Consider the following 23,340-nt stretch of genomic DNA (forward strand, 5'->3'; position numbering starts at 1 on the left):
AGTTTCCCCATTACTGCGCTGTACATACCTTCCCCCTGACATTGCACTGGTCGCTTCACACCAACTTACAGTTACCTGTTGTTGCACATATCCTCCCCTCAGCAAAAAAGAAAACAGGCTAGGTTTGCCAACAAGGGACAGGCACTGATTAAAATATAGTCAGTCGTCCTAGTCCAAGAGACGCTAGAACTAAATCTGAGGAAATAGGGTGCAATATGAAGGTCACTGTTATTGCTTTTGCCTGACTATAAAGAATTGAGTTAGTGCTCGTACCAGTTCCATGATCCTCCACATTGTATTTTTCAGTTAACTGTTGTCCGTAATCTGGGATCGTCTTAACCATAACTTCTACTTGAGACCCAGCATCTGATTCAAAGCATTCAAATGTGAAGGTAGCCTGTACACAGTTAAAATAAAAGCATCTGATTGAAGGTGTTCGACAATGTAATCCAGATTCAATCAAAAAACACAATCGATGACTTCCTGTGAACATTACAACTACTGAGTATGTATCACATTACAACACAAACACAGGGAAACCCACTTAGGAACATAACCCCGACAGTTATGCCAAAATTGTGCCCACTGAGAGACTCTGCCGCTTCCTGAGGTCAAAGAGGGCACCCTCATCGGTTTTCCATGGCTGATTTTGAGCACTGGTAAGCTTGCATCGCTTACTAAGGATCCTCAAAATACTGCCGTAAACTGGCTGGCTAGAGGGGTGTCCGTCCCTGCAAGGGTGTTTGGCTGTCCCTTTTTCATCCTTGTTTTCAATCCCTCCATGGCCTCGCCCCCTCCCTGTCTCTGTAATCTCCTCCAGCTCTACAACCCTCCGAGATATCTGTACTCCCCAAATTCAGGCCTCTTACGCATCTCTGATAGTATTCGCTCCATCATTGGAGGCTGTGCCTTCAGTTGCCCATCAGCCTGAAGGTCTGGAATTCCTTCCCTATGCCTCTTTTCTCCTCTGATACTCCTTAAAACCTTCCTCTTTCAGCTTCTGGTCGTTTGACCTAATATATTTTTACATGTCTTCAGTGTCATACTTTACAATGCTCCTGTGAAGCACCTTGGGACGTTTCAGTACGTTAAAGGTGCTATATAAAGATAAGCTGTTGTTGTCATCCCTGAAGAACTCTTTGCCAGGGAGATGCTTAAAAATAGGCAGAAAAATTACTTCCGGCTCCAGTGCAGTGATCCAGGCCTCAAGCCCTGGTCTGGCATTATCAGCCACCTAGTGTCTGGGCACTGCATCCAGATGGCCAAAATGTGCTTCCCCTGTCAGGTCCTGTTTTCTCAAATCTCCAAAGGCCAGCATTCCAGGGGAGACAAAACATTTCAAAGATACTTCGGAGCTTTCCTTGAAGTGTGGCAGCATTAACATTAATGGCAGGGAAGAGCTTGCTGCAATCGTTCCAAATGGGGACAACTTGTTCAACAAGCTGCATCACACGTTGTCTCAACGCCTTAATTATGGGGCAGAGTGGCAGGAGAGAAGGAAAGAAAAGGAAGCAAATCCTATACTCCAGATCCCACTACCTCCTGGGATATCCTGTCTGATACACATTATGTATAGAGTCGCTATGATCCGGAATGCACTGCCTGAAAGGGTGGAGGAAGGATATTCAGTAGTAACTTTCAACGGGGAAATGGATCTTCACTTACAGAGGAAAAGAATTGCAGGGTTATGGGGAAAGAGTGGGGCTAATGGATAGCTCTTTCAGAGCCAGCATCAACATTACAGGCTGAATGGCCTCCTTCTGTGCTGTAAGATTCTAGACTCTAAATCTGTTACAATTTGCTTCCTTTAGCTTTTGTAAAATACATTTTTTTTTGATATTTTAAATTTAAGAGAGGGTCCGATGTGATACTGCCCCATTTTCAAAAGACTGGGGTGAGGTCTTACAGAGGCAAAGGCTATTTCCAGACATTTAAAGCAATGACCAGCCTAGGTTTCCTGGGCGCATTATTGAATACCCAAGGAAAGGATAGTGTACAGGGATTTGGAACGTGCCACTATGAGCTATCTAAGATATTCTAATAATCTAGAATAACAAGGTTAGAAAAGACCCAAAAGAGGAATAAATCTGATACTGGAATCTTTGGCTGGATCTGTTTGGATTTTCAATGAAGGTTGGAGACACTGAAGGGTACACGCCTCCAAATCCCAGCTGAAGGCCAACAGGTTAAGGGTGGATGCTGAGGACAAATTGAGACAAAGTCAAGGGCTGTTGATACAGCGAGATGAAGTAAAATGGAGAAGGCTCATATCAGGCAGGAACACCAGCCTAGATTTGCTGGGCCAAATACCTACTGCTGTCTGTAAGTTTGATGTTATCTTATGGAATGTGAACTCACCGATTTGATGGGCTGCACGTGGTTTCTCCATCGGACTTGAATCCCATTGTTTCTGTTGCTTTTGTATTCAAAGAAGTGAATTTGCACTCCTTCAATTCTCACTGGCACTGAAGGAGAGACAAGAATTAGAGTGCAGTGAGAAGCTCTGATATCCAAAAAGAAAGCGGAGCGATTAATATCTGTTGGCAAATGACGTTGATCAGACGACGTCAAGTTAGCTAGGTCACAACTAACAGGAACAACTCTACACCTAGTTTATAGTAAATGAATTATTCTGGGTTACAGACTGCTGAGTTCTAGCCTGACCTGAACTCTGGAGTCAAACCTGGATTGGAAACAGTGAAAAAGACCCATCATGCCTGGATTGGAAATCCTGTGACATACCCTCATGCTAGACTTACACCCGGAATGTGCACTTATAGCAGCCTCACAGTTGGAAAGCTCGCTCATTTCAAACTAACAACTGGATTGCAAAAGCCTACAGCTGATAGTGGTGGAAATTGGGCGGGTGGGGTGGGCAGTTAAAATCACTCAGGCTACCTACCCACCCTGGAGTTGCTCAAAACTGACCTTCTGGAATTTTGAATAAAAACAAAAAGTGCTGGGAAATCTCAGCAGGTCTGGCAGCATCCGTGGAGAGAGAGAAACAGAGTTCACATTTCAAGTCCAATATGACTCTTCTTCACAATTTTAACTTGCACAACTGAGCAGGCAGCAAGGCCACTTGCCCAAAGCCAGTGGGTCCTCTTTAACAAAGCCATGTTAGGTCCTCGTGATGTCACTGAGGCCCAAGTGCAATTTTAACTATGGAGGCTGAGCAAGAAGGGGCAGTGGGTTTCCCTTCAGGCAACCCAATGGCTGAAGATGATCAGGGTCAGAAAAGGCCCAAAAGGTTAAGTTCAATGTTTTTTTGGTTTACGTTCCTCGCGTTCTGCCTGATCCTACAAGGAAAGATTAGGCATATTCCTGACTCCTGGATATCCTCTCCCTGCACTTCCAACCAAACGTCTCCTAATCATAGGATCTCTGGCAGCCGTTTCTGCGGCTTGACTTTTTGCCGTGGGCAGTCTCCGGAAGGAGATGGGAGGTTGGATGGTGGAATTTAAATAAGGCCCAAAAGTTAACATAACCTGGGCCTCTTTTTCTGGGACAGTGAGTGGGTTTCTATCAAACTGGTTTGGAATTGGGCCAATCTTGAGATGTCCTTTAACTGTGATCTCGTGTGGAGGTATTAATCCAGCTGGTTTAAGTGAGTTGCCCACACCTCACTGGAAGAACATTCATCACTGACTCTTCCCAGGACTAACATTTTGAATTTTATTTCTCATGCACATCCTGTAAAGGAGTTTCAAATATCCTAGAACAATCCACCTTTGACACCAAGGCACAAAGGATTAGGTTTGACATTCCCGACACTCAACAAAGGATGAAATCCATTTGCCGTCAACTCCTACCTGGGTTGTTAATCTTGACGTTCACTCGGACACATGGGATGCATTTTAACGGTGGACAGGACAGTACGGTGGACATAATAAGCCTGGACAAGCTCAGATTGAATCCATCGGGAGCTTCGACTCGCTCCTGGTGCGTGCAATTGTCTGTGAGAAATATTAATGAATAAATCTGTGTGAGCCAAGAATAAAGGTCAGAGGACCATTGACAGGAAACTCCCAGCTTTCCTCTCTCAAAGTGGTGGGGCTGAAGCACTTGACAATAGTGGATCTCCAGAGTGTGTTAAATGCTATTTCTGAGGAGTATTCAAAATATAGGCCCATCACAAACTCTAGCCGCCATGGCGATAGGAGCAGGGATGGACTGGCAGTATTGGTGCAGCTTGCAAAGCTTAGCAAACTACAGTAAAGACGATACCATCGCTGGTATTGGGGTTGGTTTATGGGCTGATGGGATTAGGAGACTTTTGAACGACCCGAGGACACAAAACTATACCAATCGGGTGAGTAAAGGCCTCAGGCAATTGGGTGAATAGATTGGAAACGTGCACCACATCCATGGGAATGGGGGACAGTTAGCTCAATTGGTGAGATGGCTAGTATGTGGTTCAAAATAATGCCAACAGCATGGGCTCAATTCCTGTTCCAGCTGAGGTAGACGTGGGTCTTGCCTCTGCGCCACCCCATGCTTAATGTGAAGCGATGCCCTTCAAGCTATATAACCGATTGTCTCTCTCTAATGGAGATACCTATGGTCCCTTCCGACGATGGCTAATTACCTACCATGGGAGTTGATCTGCATTTCAGGTTAGGTCAGATGGCATATTAAAATGATGGCTGGCATGGATTTGTTAGACAGTCACAGTTTATTGAAGAATTGACTTATAAACATTCAGGCACTGCCACTGATGGGACAGGGCTTTGGGGCAGGGGAAGAGGGATTTGGGGGCATTGGCCTTCACAGGCGGGGGTGGTACAGGGTGATGACAGATCATACAGATGTTGAGGGGAGGGTGGGAGAGAACATGGAGATGGGTTTACAGTGCAGGTTACTGGGCGTTAAAGATACACCCACAATCCTCGCAGCCCAGAAGCAGTGCTGTGAAGGGACTTATTTTATGGATTCGGCCACTCTCACCTCCTGTGTCCTGCCACGTTTTGCAAGGCCTGGGAAACCCAGCCGATAGTTGGTAAACCAGGAAAACCTGTTAAAATGGAGGTATGCAGCCTCCTAAAAAGGATCTCAATGATCAAGCCGCCTCCTGAGAGCAGATTTATCACCCGCCCCTCTTCCTGCCTCCATGGTGGGCTCGAGGAGGGTCGGAGCTGCATTTGAAATTTTTACATCCAGCGCGCCCAAACACATTCGGTTTTGGGAGTTAGAATTACCTCCAGCATCTCCGTGGTGGGTGTGAGCTCAGGACTAAAATAATCTACCAGTAAGGGTTGCAGTCCATGCTACCTGACAAGATGTTTAACAATGTAAAGACCAATTGCGTTGCCATCCATAGATGTAACGAGCACTGCAGGGAAAGTGCTGACATTTTCCCACATTTATGAAACCCAAAATGGGTGTTTACAATGTATTTTAATATTTGACCCAGTTTGCATTTTTAATATGTAATAGAGTCATTGTAATTAACATGGAATCTAAGCTGACACGACCAGAGGTTCTCAGCCTCAGCCTTATTACTAAAGTCTTATTTCCAATATAAAAACTTTAAAACAACAATGATGAACTCAGAAGTATAAAAGAGATCAAAGACTTCATGTGACTACTGTCACTGTATTTCAGTACTAGAACTGGTGGATTTGAGAAAAAAAACGGCTTGGCCCATTTGCTGCCCGTCATTTCATTCGTGTTGAACTGCTGGATTATTTTCCATATTCTGGGTATATTCCATTACTCTGAGAAAATGTTGAGGGTTTTGTCACAGCTGCTCCCTCTCAACAAAGGCGCCCAGTCAGAAGGTTACATGAGAAGGTTACTCATTGGCTCTTGCTCACCATCTAGTGGTCACTTAAAGAACCTCCTTAGATGCAGCCAGGAGCAGGTTTGAGTTGTGGGGTTTTAATCAGATAATGTTACAAGGGATTTTAGAGAGAGGGAGGATAAATCTGGAAAAGGTTCAAGAGTTACCTAAAATTCACCCCAACTATTAGAGTTTTGAACTTTAGCTCAGGTGGATTAGAATCAGCCGTGACTCAGTTGGCAACACTCTCACTTCTGAGTCACAAGTTTCTGAGTTCAAGCTCCACTCCAGGACTTGAACACAATCAAGGGTGACGCTCCAGTGCAGTACTGAACGAATGCCTCACTGTTGGAGGTGCCCTCTTTCAGATGAGACAATAAACTGAGTCCCCATATACCCTCTCAGGTGGGTGTAAAAGATCCCATGGCACTATTTTGAAGAAAAGCAGAGTTCTCTCTGGTGTCCTGGTTAATATTTGTCCCCAATCAACATCACGAAAACAGATTATCTGGTCATTATCATATCGCCGTCTGTAGGAGCTTGCTGTGTGCAAATTGGCTGCTGTGTTTCCTACAGTACAACAGCGCCTACACTTCAAAAGCACTTCATTGGCTGTAGAAAACAATGAGCTGTCAGAATTGTGAAAATCAACAGGCATAGGTTGTCAGTAAATAGTGTGATGTAGTTGTGACATACTGATCATGTCTTTACTTGTATTGAACAAGATTGTAACCAACCATTTTAGATTGTGGCCAAGCTGTGCAGAGAGAGAAAACTTGAACAAAAGTACAGTGAAAGGATCCACAGCTTAACTCACAATTGTGCAACATGGCCTAATACACATTATTCAAACAAAATAGCAGAAAATATATATATTATTTGTAATGCATAAAAAATACACACACACACATACATATAAGCTACAGTAGAAATATATCCATCAAAATTTACAGAAGAAAATTGAACTTCAGAACTAATTCACAGCACAAGTGTAAGAACTAAGTATCAGGAGTATCAGACATAGGGAATGACTTCCCATTACTTAGGCTTTCAATTATCCACCAGATTTTTTTTTACACAAGTTGCTGCTTCAGGTTTGGAGACTGCTGGAAGTCCAAGTTGACATGATTTATATTTTAAAAAAAGGAAAAAGAAACAAAACAGAAAGTTCATTTGAAACACTGATTATGTGGGGATTATTGACTTTCTACCAATTTCCTTTATTCACTGGGCGGGGGGGGGAGGGGGAAAGTGTTCCACTCTATTGTGAATGATAGTCAAGTTTCCACTGGAAACCAAGATTGCATCTTTCCTGACCTCAGGACATCCCAAAGCACTTTCCAACCAATGAAGTATTTTTGAAGTGTAGGGTGGGATTTTCCGGTCCCGACAGTGGTGGGCATCATCATGGGCAGGGCAGGGCCTGGCCACTCTCCAAATTTTGCCATCCTGCCCGCGAGGATGCCTGCCACTGGCAGGGCTAGGAAATCCCAGCCATAGTCACCGTGGTAATGCAGCAGCCAATTTGTGCACAGCAAGCTCCCTCTAACAGCAGTGAGTAAATGACCAGATAATTCATCTTAGTGATGCTGTACAGATTGGATCAGAATAAAGTCAGGTTTTAAGATTTAATATGCAGCTCTGCGGCTGTTAGCACTAACATGAACAAGACGATGGACTTAAGCCAACGGGGATTAATCCACATGATTATGTACTAATTGCATCAAAGCTCAACAGAAACCGCAGTGAATGAAAATTACAGCATCTCAGACATAACAATCTGCTACTCAATCACCAAGGTAAATCGTGGGAAGAGCGAGGCCATGTTCTTTGGGAACTGGGTTGACTGATTCTTTGCCCCCTTCACCGTCGGGCCAGACGGCCTGAAGGTGCTGGGGATTTGTTCGGAGGGACCGGGGCATGCGTTAGAAACTGGAAGGAGCGAGTGGCTATGGTGGAAAGGAAACTAGGCATGTGGGAGCGACGTTCCCTCTCCATTGCGGGTAAGAACCTGGTCATCAGGTGTGAGGCACTCTCAGTGTTGCTGTACGTGGTGCAGGTCTGGCCCATTCCACACTCCTGCGCGATGGCGATCACCCGAGCCATCTTTATCTGGAGGTCGAAAATGGATCGTGTTCGCAGGGACGCGATGTACAAGCCTCTAGATAAAGGGGGGATAAAACGTGCCCAACATCACCATCATACTGATGGCCACCTTTGTGTGTGGCTGCATCAAGCGATGCGTAGACCCTTGGTACGCAAACACCATGTGTCACTACGTGCTGAGGTTCTACCTGTCCCCGGTGTTGCGAAGGGTGGGTCTGGCCACGCTGCCGCGGAACGCTCCAAGTAGTTGGACCGTGCCGTATTACCTGTCCCTCGTGGAAAAATTTATGCAGAGAAACACCTTTGACCACAAGACCATCAGGCAGTGGTCGGCATGTAACGTCTTAGAGGTCCTGCGGGAATAGGAGAAGGTGGATCCTGTGGGATGGTTCCCCGAGCAGACTGTCAAAGTCATTTGGCAGAATGCCTCATCGCCAGAACTTTCCAACAAGCACCAAGATGTAGCTTGGCTGGTGGTGAGAAAGGCCCTCCCGGTCAGATCCTTCCTACACGCCAGGAGTCTCACCCCCTCTGCATGTTACTTTCAAGGTGGCTGTGGTGGGGAAGAGACCATTGTTCACCTCCTTGTGGATTGTGCCTTTGCAAGAAGGTCTGGAGAGAGATGCAGTGGTTTTTGTTAAGGTTCATCCCAAGCAGTGCTGTGATGCAGGACTCTGCGCTCAACGGGCTGTTCCCAGTGACACACACCGAGACAAACATCAACTGCAGCTGGAGGATCATCAACTCGGTGAAAGACGCTCTTTGGTCTGCCTGTAATTTGTTGGTCTTCCAGCGCAAAGAGTTGTCCCCGACTGGGTGTTGCAGACTGGCACATTCCAAGGTCCAGGACTGCGTGCTGAGGGATGCACTAAAGCTTGGGGCAGCCACCACAAAGGCGCAATGGGGAAAGGTCGCTGTCTAAGACTTTTCTGCCATAGTGCACTGAGGGGCTGGGAACTGTATAGACCCCTCAGGCTGTACGGCTCACAAAGATTGTATGTAGTGAATACTAAATGTATCATAATTGTACTGAAGCACCTCAGAGTGCAACATGATGTATGTCGATAATGCATGTATGTCTGATAATGTATGTCTGAAATGACTGTAATATTCATTGATTGTGTTGAAGCACCTCGTGATCCATGTGTAAAAGTTGAATCTGATTGCACTTTTTGTGATGGCCATTTACAAAGGCTGTCTTAGCGATGGGGCGGATATGTGACTGAATGCTCATGTCAGGGTGACGTATGACACCAAGACTGTGAACAGACTGGTTCAGCCTAAGGCAACTGCATCAATTTCCACATGTATGCTGACAACACCCAGCTCTACCTCCCCACCTCTTGCCCCCTCCACTCTCTGCAAATTATCAGACTGCTGTCTGACAGTCAGTACTGGGTGAGCAGAAATTTCCTCCAATTAAATATTAGGAACACTAAAGCCACTGTTTTCAGTCCCTGCCATGCTGACTCCATCCCTCTACCTGGCAACTGCATTACACTGAACCAGTCTGTTGACAATCTTGGCATCTTGAGCATTCGATCACATATCCACACCATCACTAAAACTGTCTATTTCTACCTTTGTAACATTGCCCAAGTTCATCCCTGGTCTCAGGTGATTTGCCACCGAAACCCTCACTGTTACCCTCAGACTTGTCTACTCCACTACACTCCTGGCTGGCCTCCTTGTTCTCCTCTGTGTAAATTTGAGGTCAAAACTCTGCTGCTCATGTCCTAACTCGCAACAAATCCCATTCATTCATTACCCCTGTGCTTGCTGTCCTACACCAGCTCCCAGTTAAACGATACCTCGACTATCAAATGCTCAGCCTTGTTTTCAAATCACTTCATAGCCTCAGCCCTCCCTGTCTCTGCTATCTTCTCCAGCCCCAGGACCCTCTGAGATATCTGCACTTCTCTGGTTCTTCTCTCTTAAGCATTCTTGATTTTACCTGCTCCACCACCGACAGCCGCACCTTTAGATGCTAAGACCCTAAGCTCTGGAATTCCCTTCCTCTCTGTCCTCTTCTGTCTGTCTACTTCTCTTTCCTCCTGGAAGATGCTCCTTAAATTCTACCTTTATCACTGTCTGACCTAGTGTCACCTTACATGGCCGGTGTCAAATTTTATACAATAATGCTCCTTGGGATGTTTTATTACATAAATACAAGTTGGTGTTGCTATTAGGCAGTATTTGTAGTAGACCAATAACTAACACTATAGATTAACAAAAGGATGAGGTTCTTTAAGTTTATGCTGCTGTCTTATTTAACAGAGGGGAGAGGTGAACAGAGAGGTCATGACCTCTCATAAAGGGAAGGTGAGAGACAATAATGGAGATTGCCGAAGACCTACCTCGCACACCTTCCAGCATCCTGGTGTAGTGCTTACCAAAGTTTCAAACAGAGAAATGAATGGGTCGCTATCATTGTTACAACTGTAAAACTGGGCCAATGTATAAACAAGACCAGAGCAGACCAATGTCTGTCTATCAGTAAAGAAGCGGGGTGTACAATGTCCCACATTGCTACCTCAGTCGAGAGGCACTGAAGCTGAACAATGTTCCTCGAGGAGAACGTCTTCCAATCTATTCCTAATTTCCTGATGTTTGAAGGCCGAGTCTTCCACATCCTGGGAATCAGCACTGACCAGAAGCTTAACTGAAACAAGCAGATCAGCACCATGGCTACAAGAGCAGGTCAGACGCTGGGTACTATGTATTAAATAGCTCACAGCCTGACCTGCAAACCTGGCACCATCTACAAGGCTCAGCAAGGACTGTGATGAAATCCACAATATATCTCACTCAAGAAACCTGGCACCATCCGGAACAGGGTTAATTTGTTGGATCCACACGCAATTGGGCTCGAGATCCACTCCTTTCATCACCGTGCACTGTGTCTGCAGTATACATGATCTACACACTTCACTAGCAACTCACCTCCCTTCCCTACAGCATTCACCAAGCTCCTTTTTAATGAATGTCCCAGGGCACTTCACAGAAGCATTATCAAACAAAATTTGACACCAAGCCACATAAGGAGATCCTAGGGCAGGCGAGCTAAAACTTGGACAAAGAGGTAGGTTTTAAGGAGGTTTGAAGGAGGAAAGTGAGGTAGAGTATTTTAGGAAGAGTATTCCAGAGCTTAGGATCTTGAGCTGAAGGGATGGCCGCCAATGGCATATTGATTAAAATGGAGGATGCACAAAATCAGAGTTGGAGGAACACAGAAATCTCATAGGGTTAAAGGACTAGTGGAAGTTCCACAGATAGGGAGAGGTGAGGCAACGGCAGGAATTAAAAAACAAGGATGAGAATTTAAAATCTGAGGCATTGCCGGACCGGAAGGACAACAGAAACCAAGATTGGGAGCACCATCACTTCAAGTTACCCTCCATGTCACACAACATTTTGGCTTGGATACACATTGCTGGGTTAATATCCTGGAATTGCAATTCAATATCATTGTGGAAGCACCTTCACTACCGGGATTGTAGCCATTAGAAACTGTGCAAGGAGAAGGCCAACCATGACCTTCAATTTGGGACAGACAATAAAATGTGGCCTTGCCAGGATTGTCATGTTCCAAGAACATTTTTTTTTAAATATCAAAGTTACAGATCATGATTTGGCAAAATTCAGCCTTAGAAATCTTACATTTGATTCTGCCAGATCTGAAGTTGGGACCATAGAGGCAAATTGGAAAATAGTCTTTATCTTTCACCTAAAAGAGACTTAAGCTGCTCTGTCACAAATGAAAGTGGCAGCAATTTCTACCCATGCTCCTTGATAGAGAACAGACTGATCTAAAGATGTAAGATTGGGGTCACCCAGAACGAGCTGTGTGACTCTCCATACACATACACTCCATTCCCATGCTGCCAGTTTACTTCTGTTCCTCTCCCCCTCCATTCCACAGCCATTCTTTCGGCCATTATACCTTAAAATTTGGCACTCTCTCTAAATTCTTATCCTCTCAACTCCCTGCTTAAAAAAGCCATATAAAATCCTTCCATTCCAACCCCACGCACCCACCCCCCCACCCCAACATTGTCCACTTTTTCTCCTCCATCCTGTAAAGCATTTTGAAACATCTGTCTGCCTGCAGAGTCCTACAGTAGTATTGAATCAGACAAGTAATATTCATGCCACACAAGTGCCAGACAATGACCATCTCCAACAAGAGAGAATCTAACCATTGCCCCTTGACATTCAATGGCATTACCATCACTGAATCCCTCACTATCAACATCCTGGGAGGGTTACCATTGACCAGAAACTGAACTGGACTAGCCATATTAATGCTACAAGAGCAGGTCTGAGGCTAGGATTCCTACAGTGAGTGACTCACCTCCTGACTCCAAAGCCTGTCAACCATCTACAAGGCACAAGTCAGGAATATGATGGAATGCTCCTCACTTGCCTGGATGAGTGCAGCTCCAACCAACACTCAAGAAGCATGACAGCAACCAGGACAAAGCATCCCATCCACAAACACTGACCCCATCCACCACCGACGCACCGTTGCAGTGTGTACCATCTACAAGATGCTCTGCAGAAACTCACCAAGGCTCCTTAAGCAGCACCTTCCAAACCCACGACCACTACCATCTAGAAGGACAAGGGCAGCAGATATATGGGAACTTCTACCTGGAAGTTCCTCTCCAAGCCACTCGCCATCCTGACATGGAAATATATTGCCGTTCCTTCACTGTCGCTGGGTCAAAATCCTGGAACTCCTCTGCTAACATCACTGTTGGTGTACCTACACCACATGGACTGCAGCGGTTCAAGAAGGCAGCTCACCACCACCTTCTCAAGGGCAATTAGGGATGGGCAATAAATGCTGGTCTAGCTAGAGAAGCCCACATCCCGTAAAATGAATTTTAAAAAAGACCAACACCATGGCACATACCACAGCTCGGTGATCTATTCACTCAAGTAAATTAAACTGTCTAATGTACTGAGGTCCATAATATATGCATAACACTTTAACTGTAAAAATAATTTATTATACATGGAAAAGCTGCCCCAGGGTGGTGGCTACAAGGGTTCATTCTATGTGACCCAGCCTACATTCCAGTTAGTTAATTACTGGTGATATTACATGTTTGACAAGGAATATATTCACATGCATAGTTAAGATGGTCAGGGGATAAGCAAGTACAAACATTTTTAGCATTTATAAGGTCAAAACAATTTAATAAAAGTGAGAATTTGAATCAGGGTATTAAAAAAAACAGAGAAGATTAAATGGGGAATAAAGCACCTACCTATATCGAGGTGTTCCTGTGAAAAGAGCAGAAACATTCGCTTTAGTCAGTTCACCATCATATTTCATAATTCAAGCCTAGGTAAGAGTTCTCTATATTGAAGCCATTTTACCAAATCTAATATGTCACATATATAAAGGTGAGTGTGTCAGAATGTGTGTGTTGGAGTGGCTTAGTGGGGGCAAAGTTCTCTTTCTTCTGACCCAATGTATTCATTATTCCCGCACAAAATAAGACATTCTGCACACCTCTATATGGTTGAATAAACCGGAATCCCATGCAGTTACGGTGAATTGGCTTTACTCTGCTAAGCACACACCAAAATATTCCACTTCAAAACATAACCGTCCGAACCCTCACAGTCCCGACCCATGCAGAACAGAGGAAGGCTTCCTGTATCTAAGCACCCACTTTAAAGGCTGCACTGCTCCAGTTTGACAGGTTCCTAAGGCCGCGGAGAAATATTTGTTGAAAACATTTGATAAGAATCACTCATCACGTAATGTACACGACAGAATGAGTAATTTTTCAGGTGTTGCAGAATATGATTGTTTCCTGGAACTGGAGATATTTTTTACCTGCAGAAATAAAAACACAACAGGCTGAGGAGACAGCTATCAGCTTACATTCCAGCAATCTGATGACCCTTAGTGGAAAAGGAATAGCTATTTGGGCGGACAGCATTGCTGTTGTCTATTATGTCTTCATGCTTAAATAGACTGCCAATGCCCATTGTCTAGCTCACACATGATAAAAAGATAGTCACTTAGTAAAATATCTGAGAGTCAGCACCCTCAAGACAATAAGGTAAAAGGAAAGAGACGTCTGAAAACCTAGCAGAAAATAAAGAATTATTGATGACTCAGCCAATGGCAGTGAGTCATTGAACCTTACATAAAAGGACAGGATTGAGAAAAAGGCTTTCAAACCCTTTCATCCAGTAACTAACCATCTCAGCCTGAAATCCAACTGCATTTGAACACTCCCTCTGTCACTACCAATCCTATCCAGCAGATTATTCCAATCATATATTACTCTTCGGACTGGGAGTTGGAGGGCTGGCAATATGGTGGGGAGCCCAACGGCTTCCAGTTGTCATGGTAGATTGCCACCGGCGGAAACCTTAGTGCCATGAATTGAGCCACTTAATGGCCAACACTGAGTGCCAAAGCAGACCAGGTATGTCAGATTTTTTTAAAAAATAATTACAACGTTTGCAGCTTTTAAAATGAGTAACTGCCTGAACATTCAAAGAGTGAATATCTTGCGTAATTCAGCGATCAGGAGAAGAATGGCAATGGCAGCTTTCCATCTCATGAGACAATGCTTTGCATTGTGGTGGTTAGGCATCACCTGGTGGGGCTCAGGAGCCCCACTCTGGCATGGGAGTATCTGCCGTATTTGCTGCAGAGAAAGGCAGTGAGCAGAGAAAGTGTACAATTCGCTGGTCTCTGCTTTCGCTGGGCCCTCCTCTCAGCCTAAGCTTTCCATTTATCCTTGCCTCTTCCAATGCCCCTCTAGTCAGCCTCCAGAGGTCACAGTCATCAGTGGCTGTCTCCCAGTGTCAGGAAGACACAATAATTCTCATTATTATTGGAATTTATTGTAAAAGAGAGTAATAGTGGGGTGTGTCTATAAATGTCTATGTGTGTGTGCAAGATGTAATTGAATTAGAGGCAGCTAGTCTGGGTGCTTTACTGTAAGAAGCGAAGCTAAGTTTGAAATGTTAATTAGGTAAACATGGGCAAGTTTAGAAACACAGGTGTCAAGGGAACATTAGCATTTTTAAATTAACCAGATTAGACTGCTTTCAAAGGAGGGGTGAAATGTGTCACCTAGCCAGGTGAAGTTTAGAAACAGTGTGTTTATTTTTCCAAAAGATAAAACTTAGTGCTATGAGAGGTTTTTATTATCAGAAAGATAAAAATCCAAAGGCATAGTGAAACAATGGGTGTTTGCATTCAAGGAGGAAGAATATGTATAAAGGAGAGAAGGCTGTGTGTAAGGGAGGGCATTTTAAGTTCATACAAATGTGAAAAAGCCTTCAGCATCTACGCCTCAAGCTGCTGTCTCCAGGGACCGAAGTGAAGAGAACTCCCTTTGAATTTGACTTGTTCAAGGTATCATGTTTCTTTGCCTGAGTCTTTTTCAATCTATGTGTCTTATTGCTGCCTTAACTAAAGTTAACTGGGAGTTAGATTGATTAGAGGATTTAGAAGTTAACATAGTAAAAATTTGTAGATCTGTGTATTTAAAATCATTTCTCTTATTAATAAATGTTTAACTTACTTTTAACCTATAAGACTCGGTGGTCTTATTACTACTGAATTCAAGGCACGCATCTCGAAATTTATACAAACTGTGAAACAAGTTGTGGCAGTTGTTTCAAGCTTCCCTTTAGGATTTGAACAACTCAGCATTTACCATCAGCTGTGTCACAACAAAAATTGGGGGCTCTTTGCGGGATATATTTGAAATTCCTTGATTGGTTTGGAGTTGGTGAATCTTAAGGTTACGAGTACGAGAAGCACTTTGAATTCAGGAGTTGGTGTGAGGTTTTTCTGAAGTGGTGTAACTGCAATATGGCTTTGGCGGTTGCTCAGGCTTGTCTGGGAGTTGAAGAAGTTACAACTTAGCTTTATTTACTTTTTATAAACCAACCAAAGTTAATGGAATTGGAGATAAATTAAGACTATCTGCAGGGGTGAGGAAATCAGACATAATTGAAGGTGCAGCACAGCATTTGAAATTGGAAGAAATACCTGAGAGACCAAGTTCTCCAAGAGGTGGTTCATTGGAATGGGCTCAAATTCAGTTGCAAATGATAAAAAATGGGACTAGAGGCAGCAGAAAAAGAAAAAGGAAGAGCATTTCAAAAGGGAACAGACAGAAAGGCTGGTAGGAGAAAGAAAACAAGAAAGGAAATTAGAAGTGGCAAGGTTAAAAAAGGAGGAAAGAGAAAAAGAGAGCGAATTCCAGCTTAAACTGCAGGCAGTTAAAAAAGAAACACTAGTAGGTGAGGAAGGACTTATTTCCAGATCGGAACCTAGTGGGGAGATGTTTAAATTTGTACAAGCTCTAGGGATGTTGAAGCATTCTTTATTTTATTTCAGAAGATAGTTAAACAGATAAAATGTCCACAGTAAAAATGGATTTTGTTGTTACAATCCAGGTTGGTGGGTAGAGCGCATGAGGTTTATGCTTCGTTGTCAGAAGAGGTATTGGTGAATTATGATGTCGTAAAAAGGGCTATTTTGAGTGCATATGAGTTGGTTCCTGAAGCATACAGACAGACATTTAGGAAATCAAGAAAACAGCCTGGGCAAACTTATATTGCGTTTGAGAGAGTAAAACAAAGTAATTTTGACTGGTGGATATGGGCATTAAAGATAGAGATGACATATGCAACTCCTAGAGAAATAATTCTTTATGGAAGAATTTAAAGGTTCAATATGGAGGAACAGAGTTGAATCTGTAGGCAAGCAGCAGAAATAGCTGATGATTATGAGTTAGTTCATAGAGCCAAACCTTTTTTTTGTCATTCTTTCAAATCGGAAAAGGATAGAAAGTGGGAAGGCGAAAGGAAGGTGGGTAGTCAGGGAAGAGAAGAAGTGGATATGAATTCTGTCCAATGATGTCCAATATTTATTCCCCGATCAACATCATTAAAACAGATTATCTGGTCATTATCTCATTGCTGTTTCTTGGAGCTTGCTGTATACAAATTGGCTGCCACACTTTCGACACCTCAAAATTATGCTGCAAAGCACTTTGGGATATCCTGAAGCCATTATAGGTGCTACATAAATGCAAGTCTTTCTTTCTTTCACACCTATTACTGTATAACGTTTTTCTCTCAGTAGTAGCTCCAGCAATGTATCGTGCACACTGAAATGTGTGCAGTCACTGTCAATGGCTGTGGACTTTACAGATTCCAATGCTAGTCCTTAGCAAAGTCATTGAGAAAGTAGAGGGAGGTTTTATCTGCATTTAAACCATACCACACCTGATCTGAGAATGCCCAATGCCGATGCTGGGTTCCTGAAATTGGAAATGTTCCACTGCTCAACACTGACATCTCTTTACCATGACTAGAACAAGCATTCAATGAAAAACAGGAAGAGCTACATAATCAAAGTTTCGTGCAACTCTTTCCAAATTCTGAAGAGTTCAAATGACCTTCTCAGAATCGATGAGATTTCCCTCCTGAAGCAGACAGCCATCAGACACCTATACAACTGCATGGTGAAGCACAGAGGGCTTCATACACTTGTAAACAAACAGGTATTAATGTGTTACCTAGAGACTGCAAAGAACTGTAGTGCTACATCATTTACATCAGATTGGATGAATAGTACTGAAATGAGGACAAAGATTGTCATTGTTTAGAGCAAAAATTTGTTTGCCTGGGAAAGTCCATTTGTAGTTGGAGCCAAAGGAGATGGACTCTTCAAGGAATAACCAAGCCCACCAGAGCTGAGAATAGTCCAAGATGGAAAAAAGTGACAACTCCTTGACATAATTGAGCCAGCACTTGTTCGCTGGTGAAACAGACTTCACTCACAAAAACTGCACATGCTCTCATTTAGCAGAGAACTGAATGAAAATGCACTCAATACCCCAACTGGATAGGCTTCCTGTTTACTCTGGCATTTTTAAGACACTAATTAGGCCCCAAAAGTCCAAATCCTTTCAAAAACATTTAAAACCACCTTACCCATAATTAAACTGAATTGATACATATTGTTGAACGCTATCGCATTGGAAGTTTTAACATCTGGGTGCTTTCACAGGTCTGCTATTGCTGCTGAGAGCAGGCCCTTGGGGGAGATTTTGGTGCGAGGGATTAATCAGGTGGGCCATGGGTTAGACACACAAGGTGGGGACCTGGAAGAGCCCGAGTTGGGCTCCGATCGATTTTCACTGGGTCGGCAAGTCGCCAGCGCCCCCCTCAAAAGAGGCAGATGTCTGATTTGAAAGCAGAAAATCATTTGGAGAGGCCCTTTGTAAAATGCCTACATTATTGGTGCATTTAGCATCAGGATCAATAAGAAGCACCAATGTGGAGCAGTAGGCAACAGGTCTGCAGAGCATTCAATAGCGACTGCACATTTCAGATGCAAAGTAGTGCAAAACCCACGAGCGATTGCCACACAAAATGTCTCCAGCTCCATCCAGCTTTAACTGACAAGAGCTTGAGGAAAATTATTGCTGCAAATGGCTTCCTCCTGATTGGTGCTGCCTATGGTGGTTGGGTGGGGCAGGAACTAGTGGTAGTCAAGCAGAGGCAGAAATGGCAACAGGGCCCTAATTATGTCCCTTGACCCCAGCTGCCAGAACACAGATCTGCCTAAAACTTGGGATGGGCATCAAGTCAACACTAAGTTGCCACAACTATCCATCACTTCTTGATTTTGATTCTGTTACTGTCTTGTTTTTTGTTTCAATGGTGCACACAGACCATTGACATTGTAGCTGAGCTAACTTTATTGATAATACAGTTTCCTAACATGAACATAGAATTCAGTTACTTCAGTCTAAACAGGTTCCAACATGTGCTATCTGACCTTCAACCTCCATGTCAGGCGACCCCATATCTTGTACCGTATAGTATCTAAAAATGGAGTCCACAACCACATTCAGCTTTTATCATGACATTTCCCTTTTTTAAAAATAACTTTTATACAACTGAAGTACACAAGGTCTCATATCTATTCTTTCTCACTCTGTTTTGATCAGTCTGTTTTGTCTTTTACACAGCTATATCGCTTTGGTTTTTCACAATTCTTCCACTGGATGTTCTGAATGGTGACAGAGGTAATTTTGAAGGACGAGGGGTCTTTTCTAGCTCTGCATCACTATCAACCCTTGGATAGTTTTCAGGACTCCCAGGCTTCATCTGGTTATCTGTTGCTTCATTGGTACATACTGGTTTTTGATCTTCAGCTACAATTTCTGGTTCAGAGCAGGGTTGTGTTTCATTTGTTTTCTGGTTTCTCCTGTACCGTTGCCTGTTTGGAGTCTGCATAATATAAGACCTTGGTTCTCCTGTAATTCCTGTGACAACAGCAGAATTCCAGATCCCTTCATGCTGAATCCTCACTGTCTCTCCCATGTTCAGGTCAGACAGAGGTCGGGCACCTCGATCAAAGTACTGTTTCTGCTTCTGCTGTCTCAGTTTGAGCAGGTCCGGCACGCTGCAGCTCACTGGCTGTGGAAATAACAGTTGGGACGCAGTTGGAAGCTTAGTTCTTAGTCTTCTCCCCATCAGGAGCAATGCTGAAGATGATCCAATGCCCTCTAATGGTGTATTCCTGAAATCCAGGATTTCACGAATTTCAGCAAAGCCTTTGACAAGGTCCCACATGTGAGACTTATAAAGAAGGCAAAGGCACATGGGATACAGGGTAATTTGATAAGGTGGATTCAAAATTGGCTTAGTTGTAGGAGACAGAGAGTGATGACAGAAGGGTGCTTTAGTGACTGGAAGCCAGTGTCCAGTGGCGCACCACAGGGATCTGTGCTCGGTCCCCTATTATTCGTCATTTACATAAACGACATAGATGACTATGTGGGGGGTAGGATTAGTAAGTTTAAGGATGACACAAAGATTGGCTGGGTGGTTAACAGTGAGGTTGAGTGTCTTGGGCTACAGGAAGATATAGATGGGATGGTCAAATGGGCAGATAAGTGACAGATGGAATTTAACCCTGAAAAGTGTGAGTTGATACACTTTGGAAGGAGTAATTTGACAAGGAAGTATTCAATGAACGGCATGGCACTAGGAAGTTCTGAGGAACAAAGGGACCTTGGCGTGTGTGTCCATAGATCTCTGAAGGCGGATGGGGCATGTTAGTGGGGTGGTGAAAAAGGCATATGGGACACTTGCCTTTATCAATCGAGGCATAGATTACAAAAGTAGGGAGGTCATGTTGGAGTTGTATAGAACCTTGGTGAGGCCACAGCTGGAGTACTGAGTGCAGTTCTGGTCGCCGCATTATAGGAAGGATGTGATTGCTCTGGAGGGGATGCAGAGGAGATTCACCAGGATGTTGCCTGGGATGAAACATTTAAGTTATGAAGAGAGTTGGATAGACTTGGGTTGTTTTTGTTGGAGCAGAGAAGACTGAGGGGCGACCTGATCGAGGTGTATAAGATTATGAGGGGCATGGACAGGGTGGATAGGGAGCAGCTGTTCTCCTTAGTTGAAGGGTCAGTCACAAGGGGGCATAAGTTCAAGGTGAGGGGCAGGAGGTTTAGGGGGGGATGTGAGGAAAAACTTTTTTACCCAGAGGGTGGTGACGGTCTGGAATGCGCTGCCTGGGAGGGTGGTGGAGGCAGGTTGCCTCACATCCTTTAAAAAATCCCTGGTTGAGCACTTGGCACATCATAACATTCAAGGCTATGGGCCAAGTGCTGGTAAATGGGATTAGGTAGGTAGGTCAGGTGTTTCTCACGTGTCAGTGCAGACTCGATGGGCCGAAGGGCCTCTTCTGCACTGTGATTCTGTGTGATTCAGCAGAACCAGACAGGGGTCCCTTGCCTTTGCCTTCTTCAACGGGTGTTTTAAGGTCTGCACAGTACGTTCCACCATTCCGTTGGATTGTGGATATTTGGGACTTGACGTAATGTGGCAAAACTCCCAGTCCTGTGCAAATTTGCGAAACTCAGTGCCTGAGAATTGTGAACCGTTATCTGAGATGAGCACATCAGGTATGCTGTGGTGAGCAAAAATCGATTTTAATTGACTTATTACAGTGATCGTCTTACTATCATTTCTCAGCAGCACAGACTCAAGAAACTTTTGAGTAATAATCTACTACTAGTAGGTACTCACTGTTGTCAAATGTGAACAAGTCCATTCCAAATTTCTGCTGGGGCTTCTCTGGAACATTGTGTGGTTAAAGTGGTTCTTTCAGTTGTGATTTACTGTACTTTTGGCACACCGCACACGCTTTCACCATTTCACTGATTTGTGCTCCCATTCCAGGCCAATACATTGCATCTCGAGCTCTTCTCCTGCATGTTTCTATGCCCAGGTGACTTTCTTTCTTTTTGCCCAGGCAGCATTTCTTTCCTCAGTGTTGCAGGAATTGTGATCATTTCTCCCATGAAAAGGATTCCTTCTGGTACATAAAGTTCTTCATGAAAGTTCCAGTTCTCTTGTACAGCAGAAGGGGCTCGACCCCGATGTGCAAACTGGCTGGCCCACACAATCTGCTGCAGTTTTCTCAGGGTGGCGTCGTTCTTGGTCACTTCCCTGATCTGTCCTGTTTGGTTACAGCCAGAGGTAAGTTCTTTGTCAGCATGTGAACCTATGCTTCCGTTTCTTTATCCTCTTCCTCCATGATGGGTAGGTATGCACGTGACAGAGTGTCTGCAATGTACATTTCCTTGCCCGGTTTGCACTTAACTTTGACCTGGTGCTTCTGCAGATGCATTAGTCATCTGTGGATTCTTGGTGGTGCACAGTTCCGTATAGCTTCCAAAGGCTTATGATCAGACTCTACCTCCATGTCTTGCCATAGACAAACCGGTGGAAGCGTTCCAGGCCAAACACAATTGCTAGCATTTCTTTCTCTATTTGGGCATACCACTGCTGTGTTTCAGTCATTGCCTTTAAAGCATATACCACTGGTGCCTCATTTTGCAAGATTTCAGCTTCCAGGCCAGTCTTTGAAGCATCCATTGAGATCTTGACTGACATTGTAATACTTTAACACTGGTGCCTGGGTCAGTGTTCTCTTCAGACTGGTCAGTGCTTCCTGGTGACTTTATTCCCAGTGCCATTCTACATCATTTTGTAGAAGTTTTCTAAGAGGTACTGTCAGGTCTGACATGTTTGGAATGAATTTCCCAAGATAGGCCATTCCCAAAAACCTCTCCAAGTCTTTCTTATATTCTGGGGGTGGTATGTTCATGACTGCTTTGATTTTACTCGGGTCCGGCTTCAGTCCCTCACTTGTTAGCACATGTCCCAAGTACTTGATTTCATGAAGAGCTATTTTGTACTTTTCCTTCTTCCACCTGAGGTTCCTTTCTCTAGTTCTGGCCACCTGCCTCAGTCTGTTGTTTTCTTCTCGTGAGGCTCCCCAGACCAGAACATTGTCAATATAAGTTACCATGCCCTCTAACCCTTCAATCAGCTGCTTTACTGTTCTGTGGAACACCTCCGGAGCTGAATTAATACCAAAAGGCAGGTGTAAAAACCTGTATCGCCATATGGTGTGTTGAAGGTACAGAGATGGGAGCTGCGTTCATCCAGCTTACACATGACCTCTTCTACTGTAGGCAGCTGGTAATGCTCTCTTTGTACTGCCTGGTTTAGGTCTCTGGGATCCAGACAGACTCACAAATTCCCATCTGATTTTTCTACAGTTACAATTGGGATTAACCCACTTTGTCGGTTCTTCAATTTTCTTGATGATATGAAGTTTTTCCATTCTGTCCAACTCTGCTTTCAGTCAGTCTCCAGCATTACTGGTATTTTCCTGGGCGGGTGTATTTTGGGTGTCACAGTTTTGTCAATCTTGATGATGTGCTCTCCTTTTAGGCAACCAATCCCTTGGAACACATTTTTATACTCACTCAGGATGTCATTAGTGGTTACAGTCATTATTCTCTTGATTAGCTTCAGATTTTCACAAGCTTTGATTCCAAGAATGGGTTTTGCATCAGTTTTCACCACTATGAATGGAAGTGCTTGAGACTGTTTTTTGTAGTTCACTTTAGGTGTGCACTTGCCTTCTACTGCAATTTTTTCACTTGTATAAGTAGCCAGCTTCACTTTTGTTTTAGTTAGCTGTTTTGCTTTGCTTATCTCACAATATAGGCTTATGGGAATGACATTTGCTTGTGCACCTGTGTCTAACTTGAAATTCACCATCATGTTGGCGATTTTTAAATCAACCTTTCATTCATCTTCTTTGGGATTTGTTGTTACTGCACCAACAAAAAAAGTTCAGTTTCAGTGTCTGTGTCAATCATGTGCACTTTCTTTGGATTTACACATCTTAGCGAAGCGATTTAGTTTATCACAGTTCTTGCACTGCTTTCCCTGGGCTGGACAACTATGTGGTAAATGCCCTGTTCTGCATTGGCTGCATTTAAATGTTTTAATAGTTTTGTTCCTTTTACATTCAGGCTGTCTATTTATTCTTTCCCGGGGCTGTTTCT

The 23,340-nt window shown here is 43.9% G+C and overlaps 1 protein-coding gene across 1 annotated transcript in view; it reads right to left on the reverse strand.

Moving 5' to 3' along the window:
• LOC144681584 (interleukin-17 receptor E-like) overlaps positions 1 to 23,340 on the reverse strand; it is a 75,649-nt gene that overhangs the window by 37,715 nt on the left and 14,594 nt on the right. Inside the window, exons 2-5 of the mRNA XM_078543295.1 lie at positions 13,165 to 13,180; positions 3,813 to 3,956; positions 2,359 to 2,465; positions 274 to 397 (exon numbers count right to left, since the gene is read on the reverse strand). Coding sequence (XP_078399421.1) covers positions 274 to 397; positions 2,359 to 2,465; positions 3,813 to 3,956; positions 13,165 to 13,180 — 391 coding nt within the window. The remainder of the gene's footprint in view (positions 1 to 273; positions 398 to 2,358; positions 2,466 to 3,812; positions 3,957 to 13,164; positions 13,181 to 23,340) is intronic.

The sequence above is a fragment of the Cetorhinus maximus genome, chromosome 6, assembly GCF_964194155.1.
Source record: "Cetorhinus maximus chromosome 6, sCetMax3.hap1.1, whole genome shotgun sequence".
NCBI lineage: Eukaryota > Metazoa > Chordata > Chondrichthyes > Lamniformes > Cetorhinidae > Cetorhinus > Cetorhinus maximus.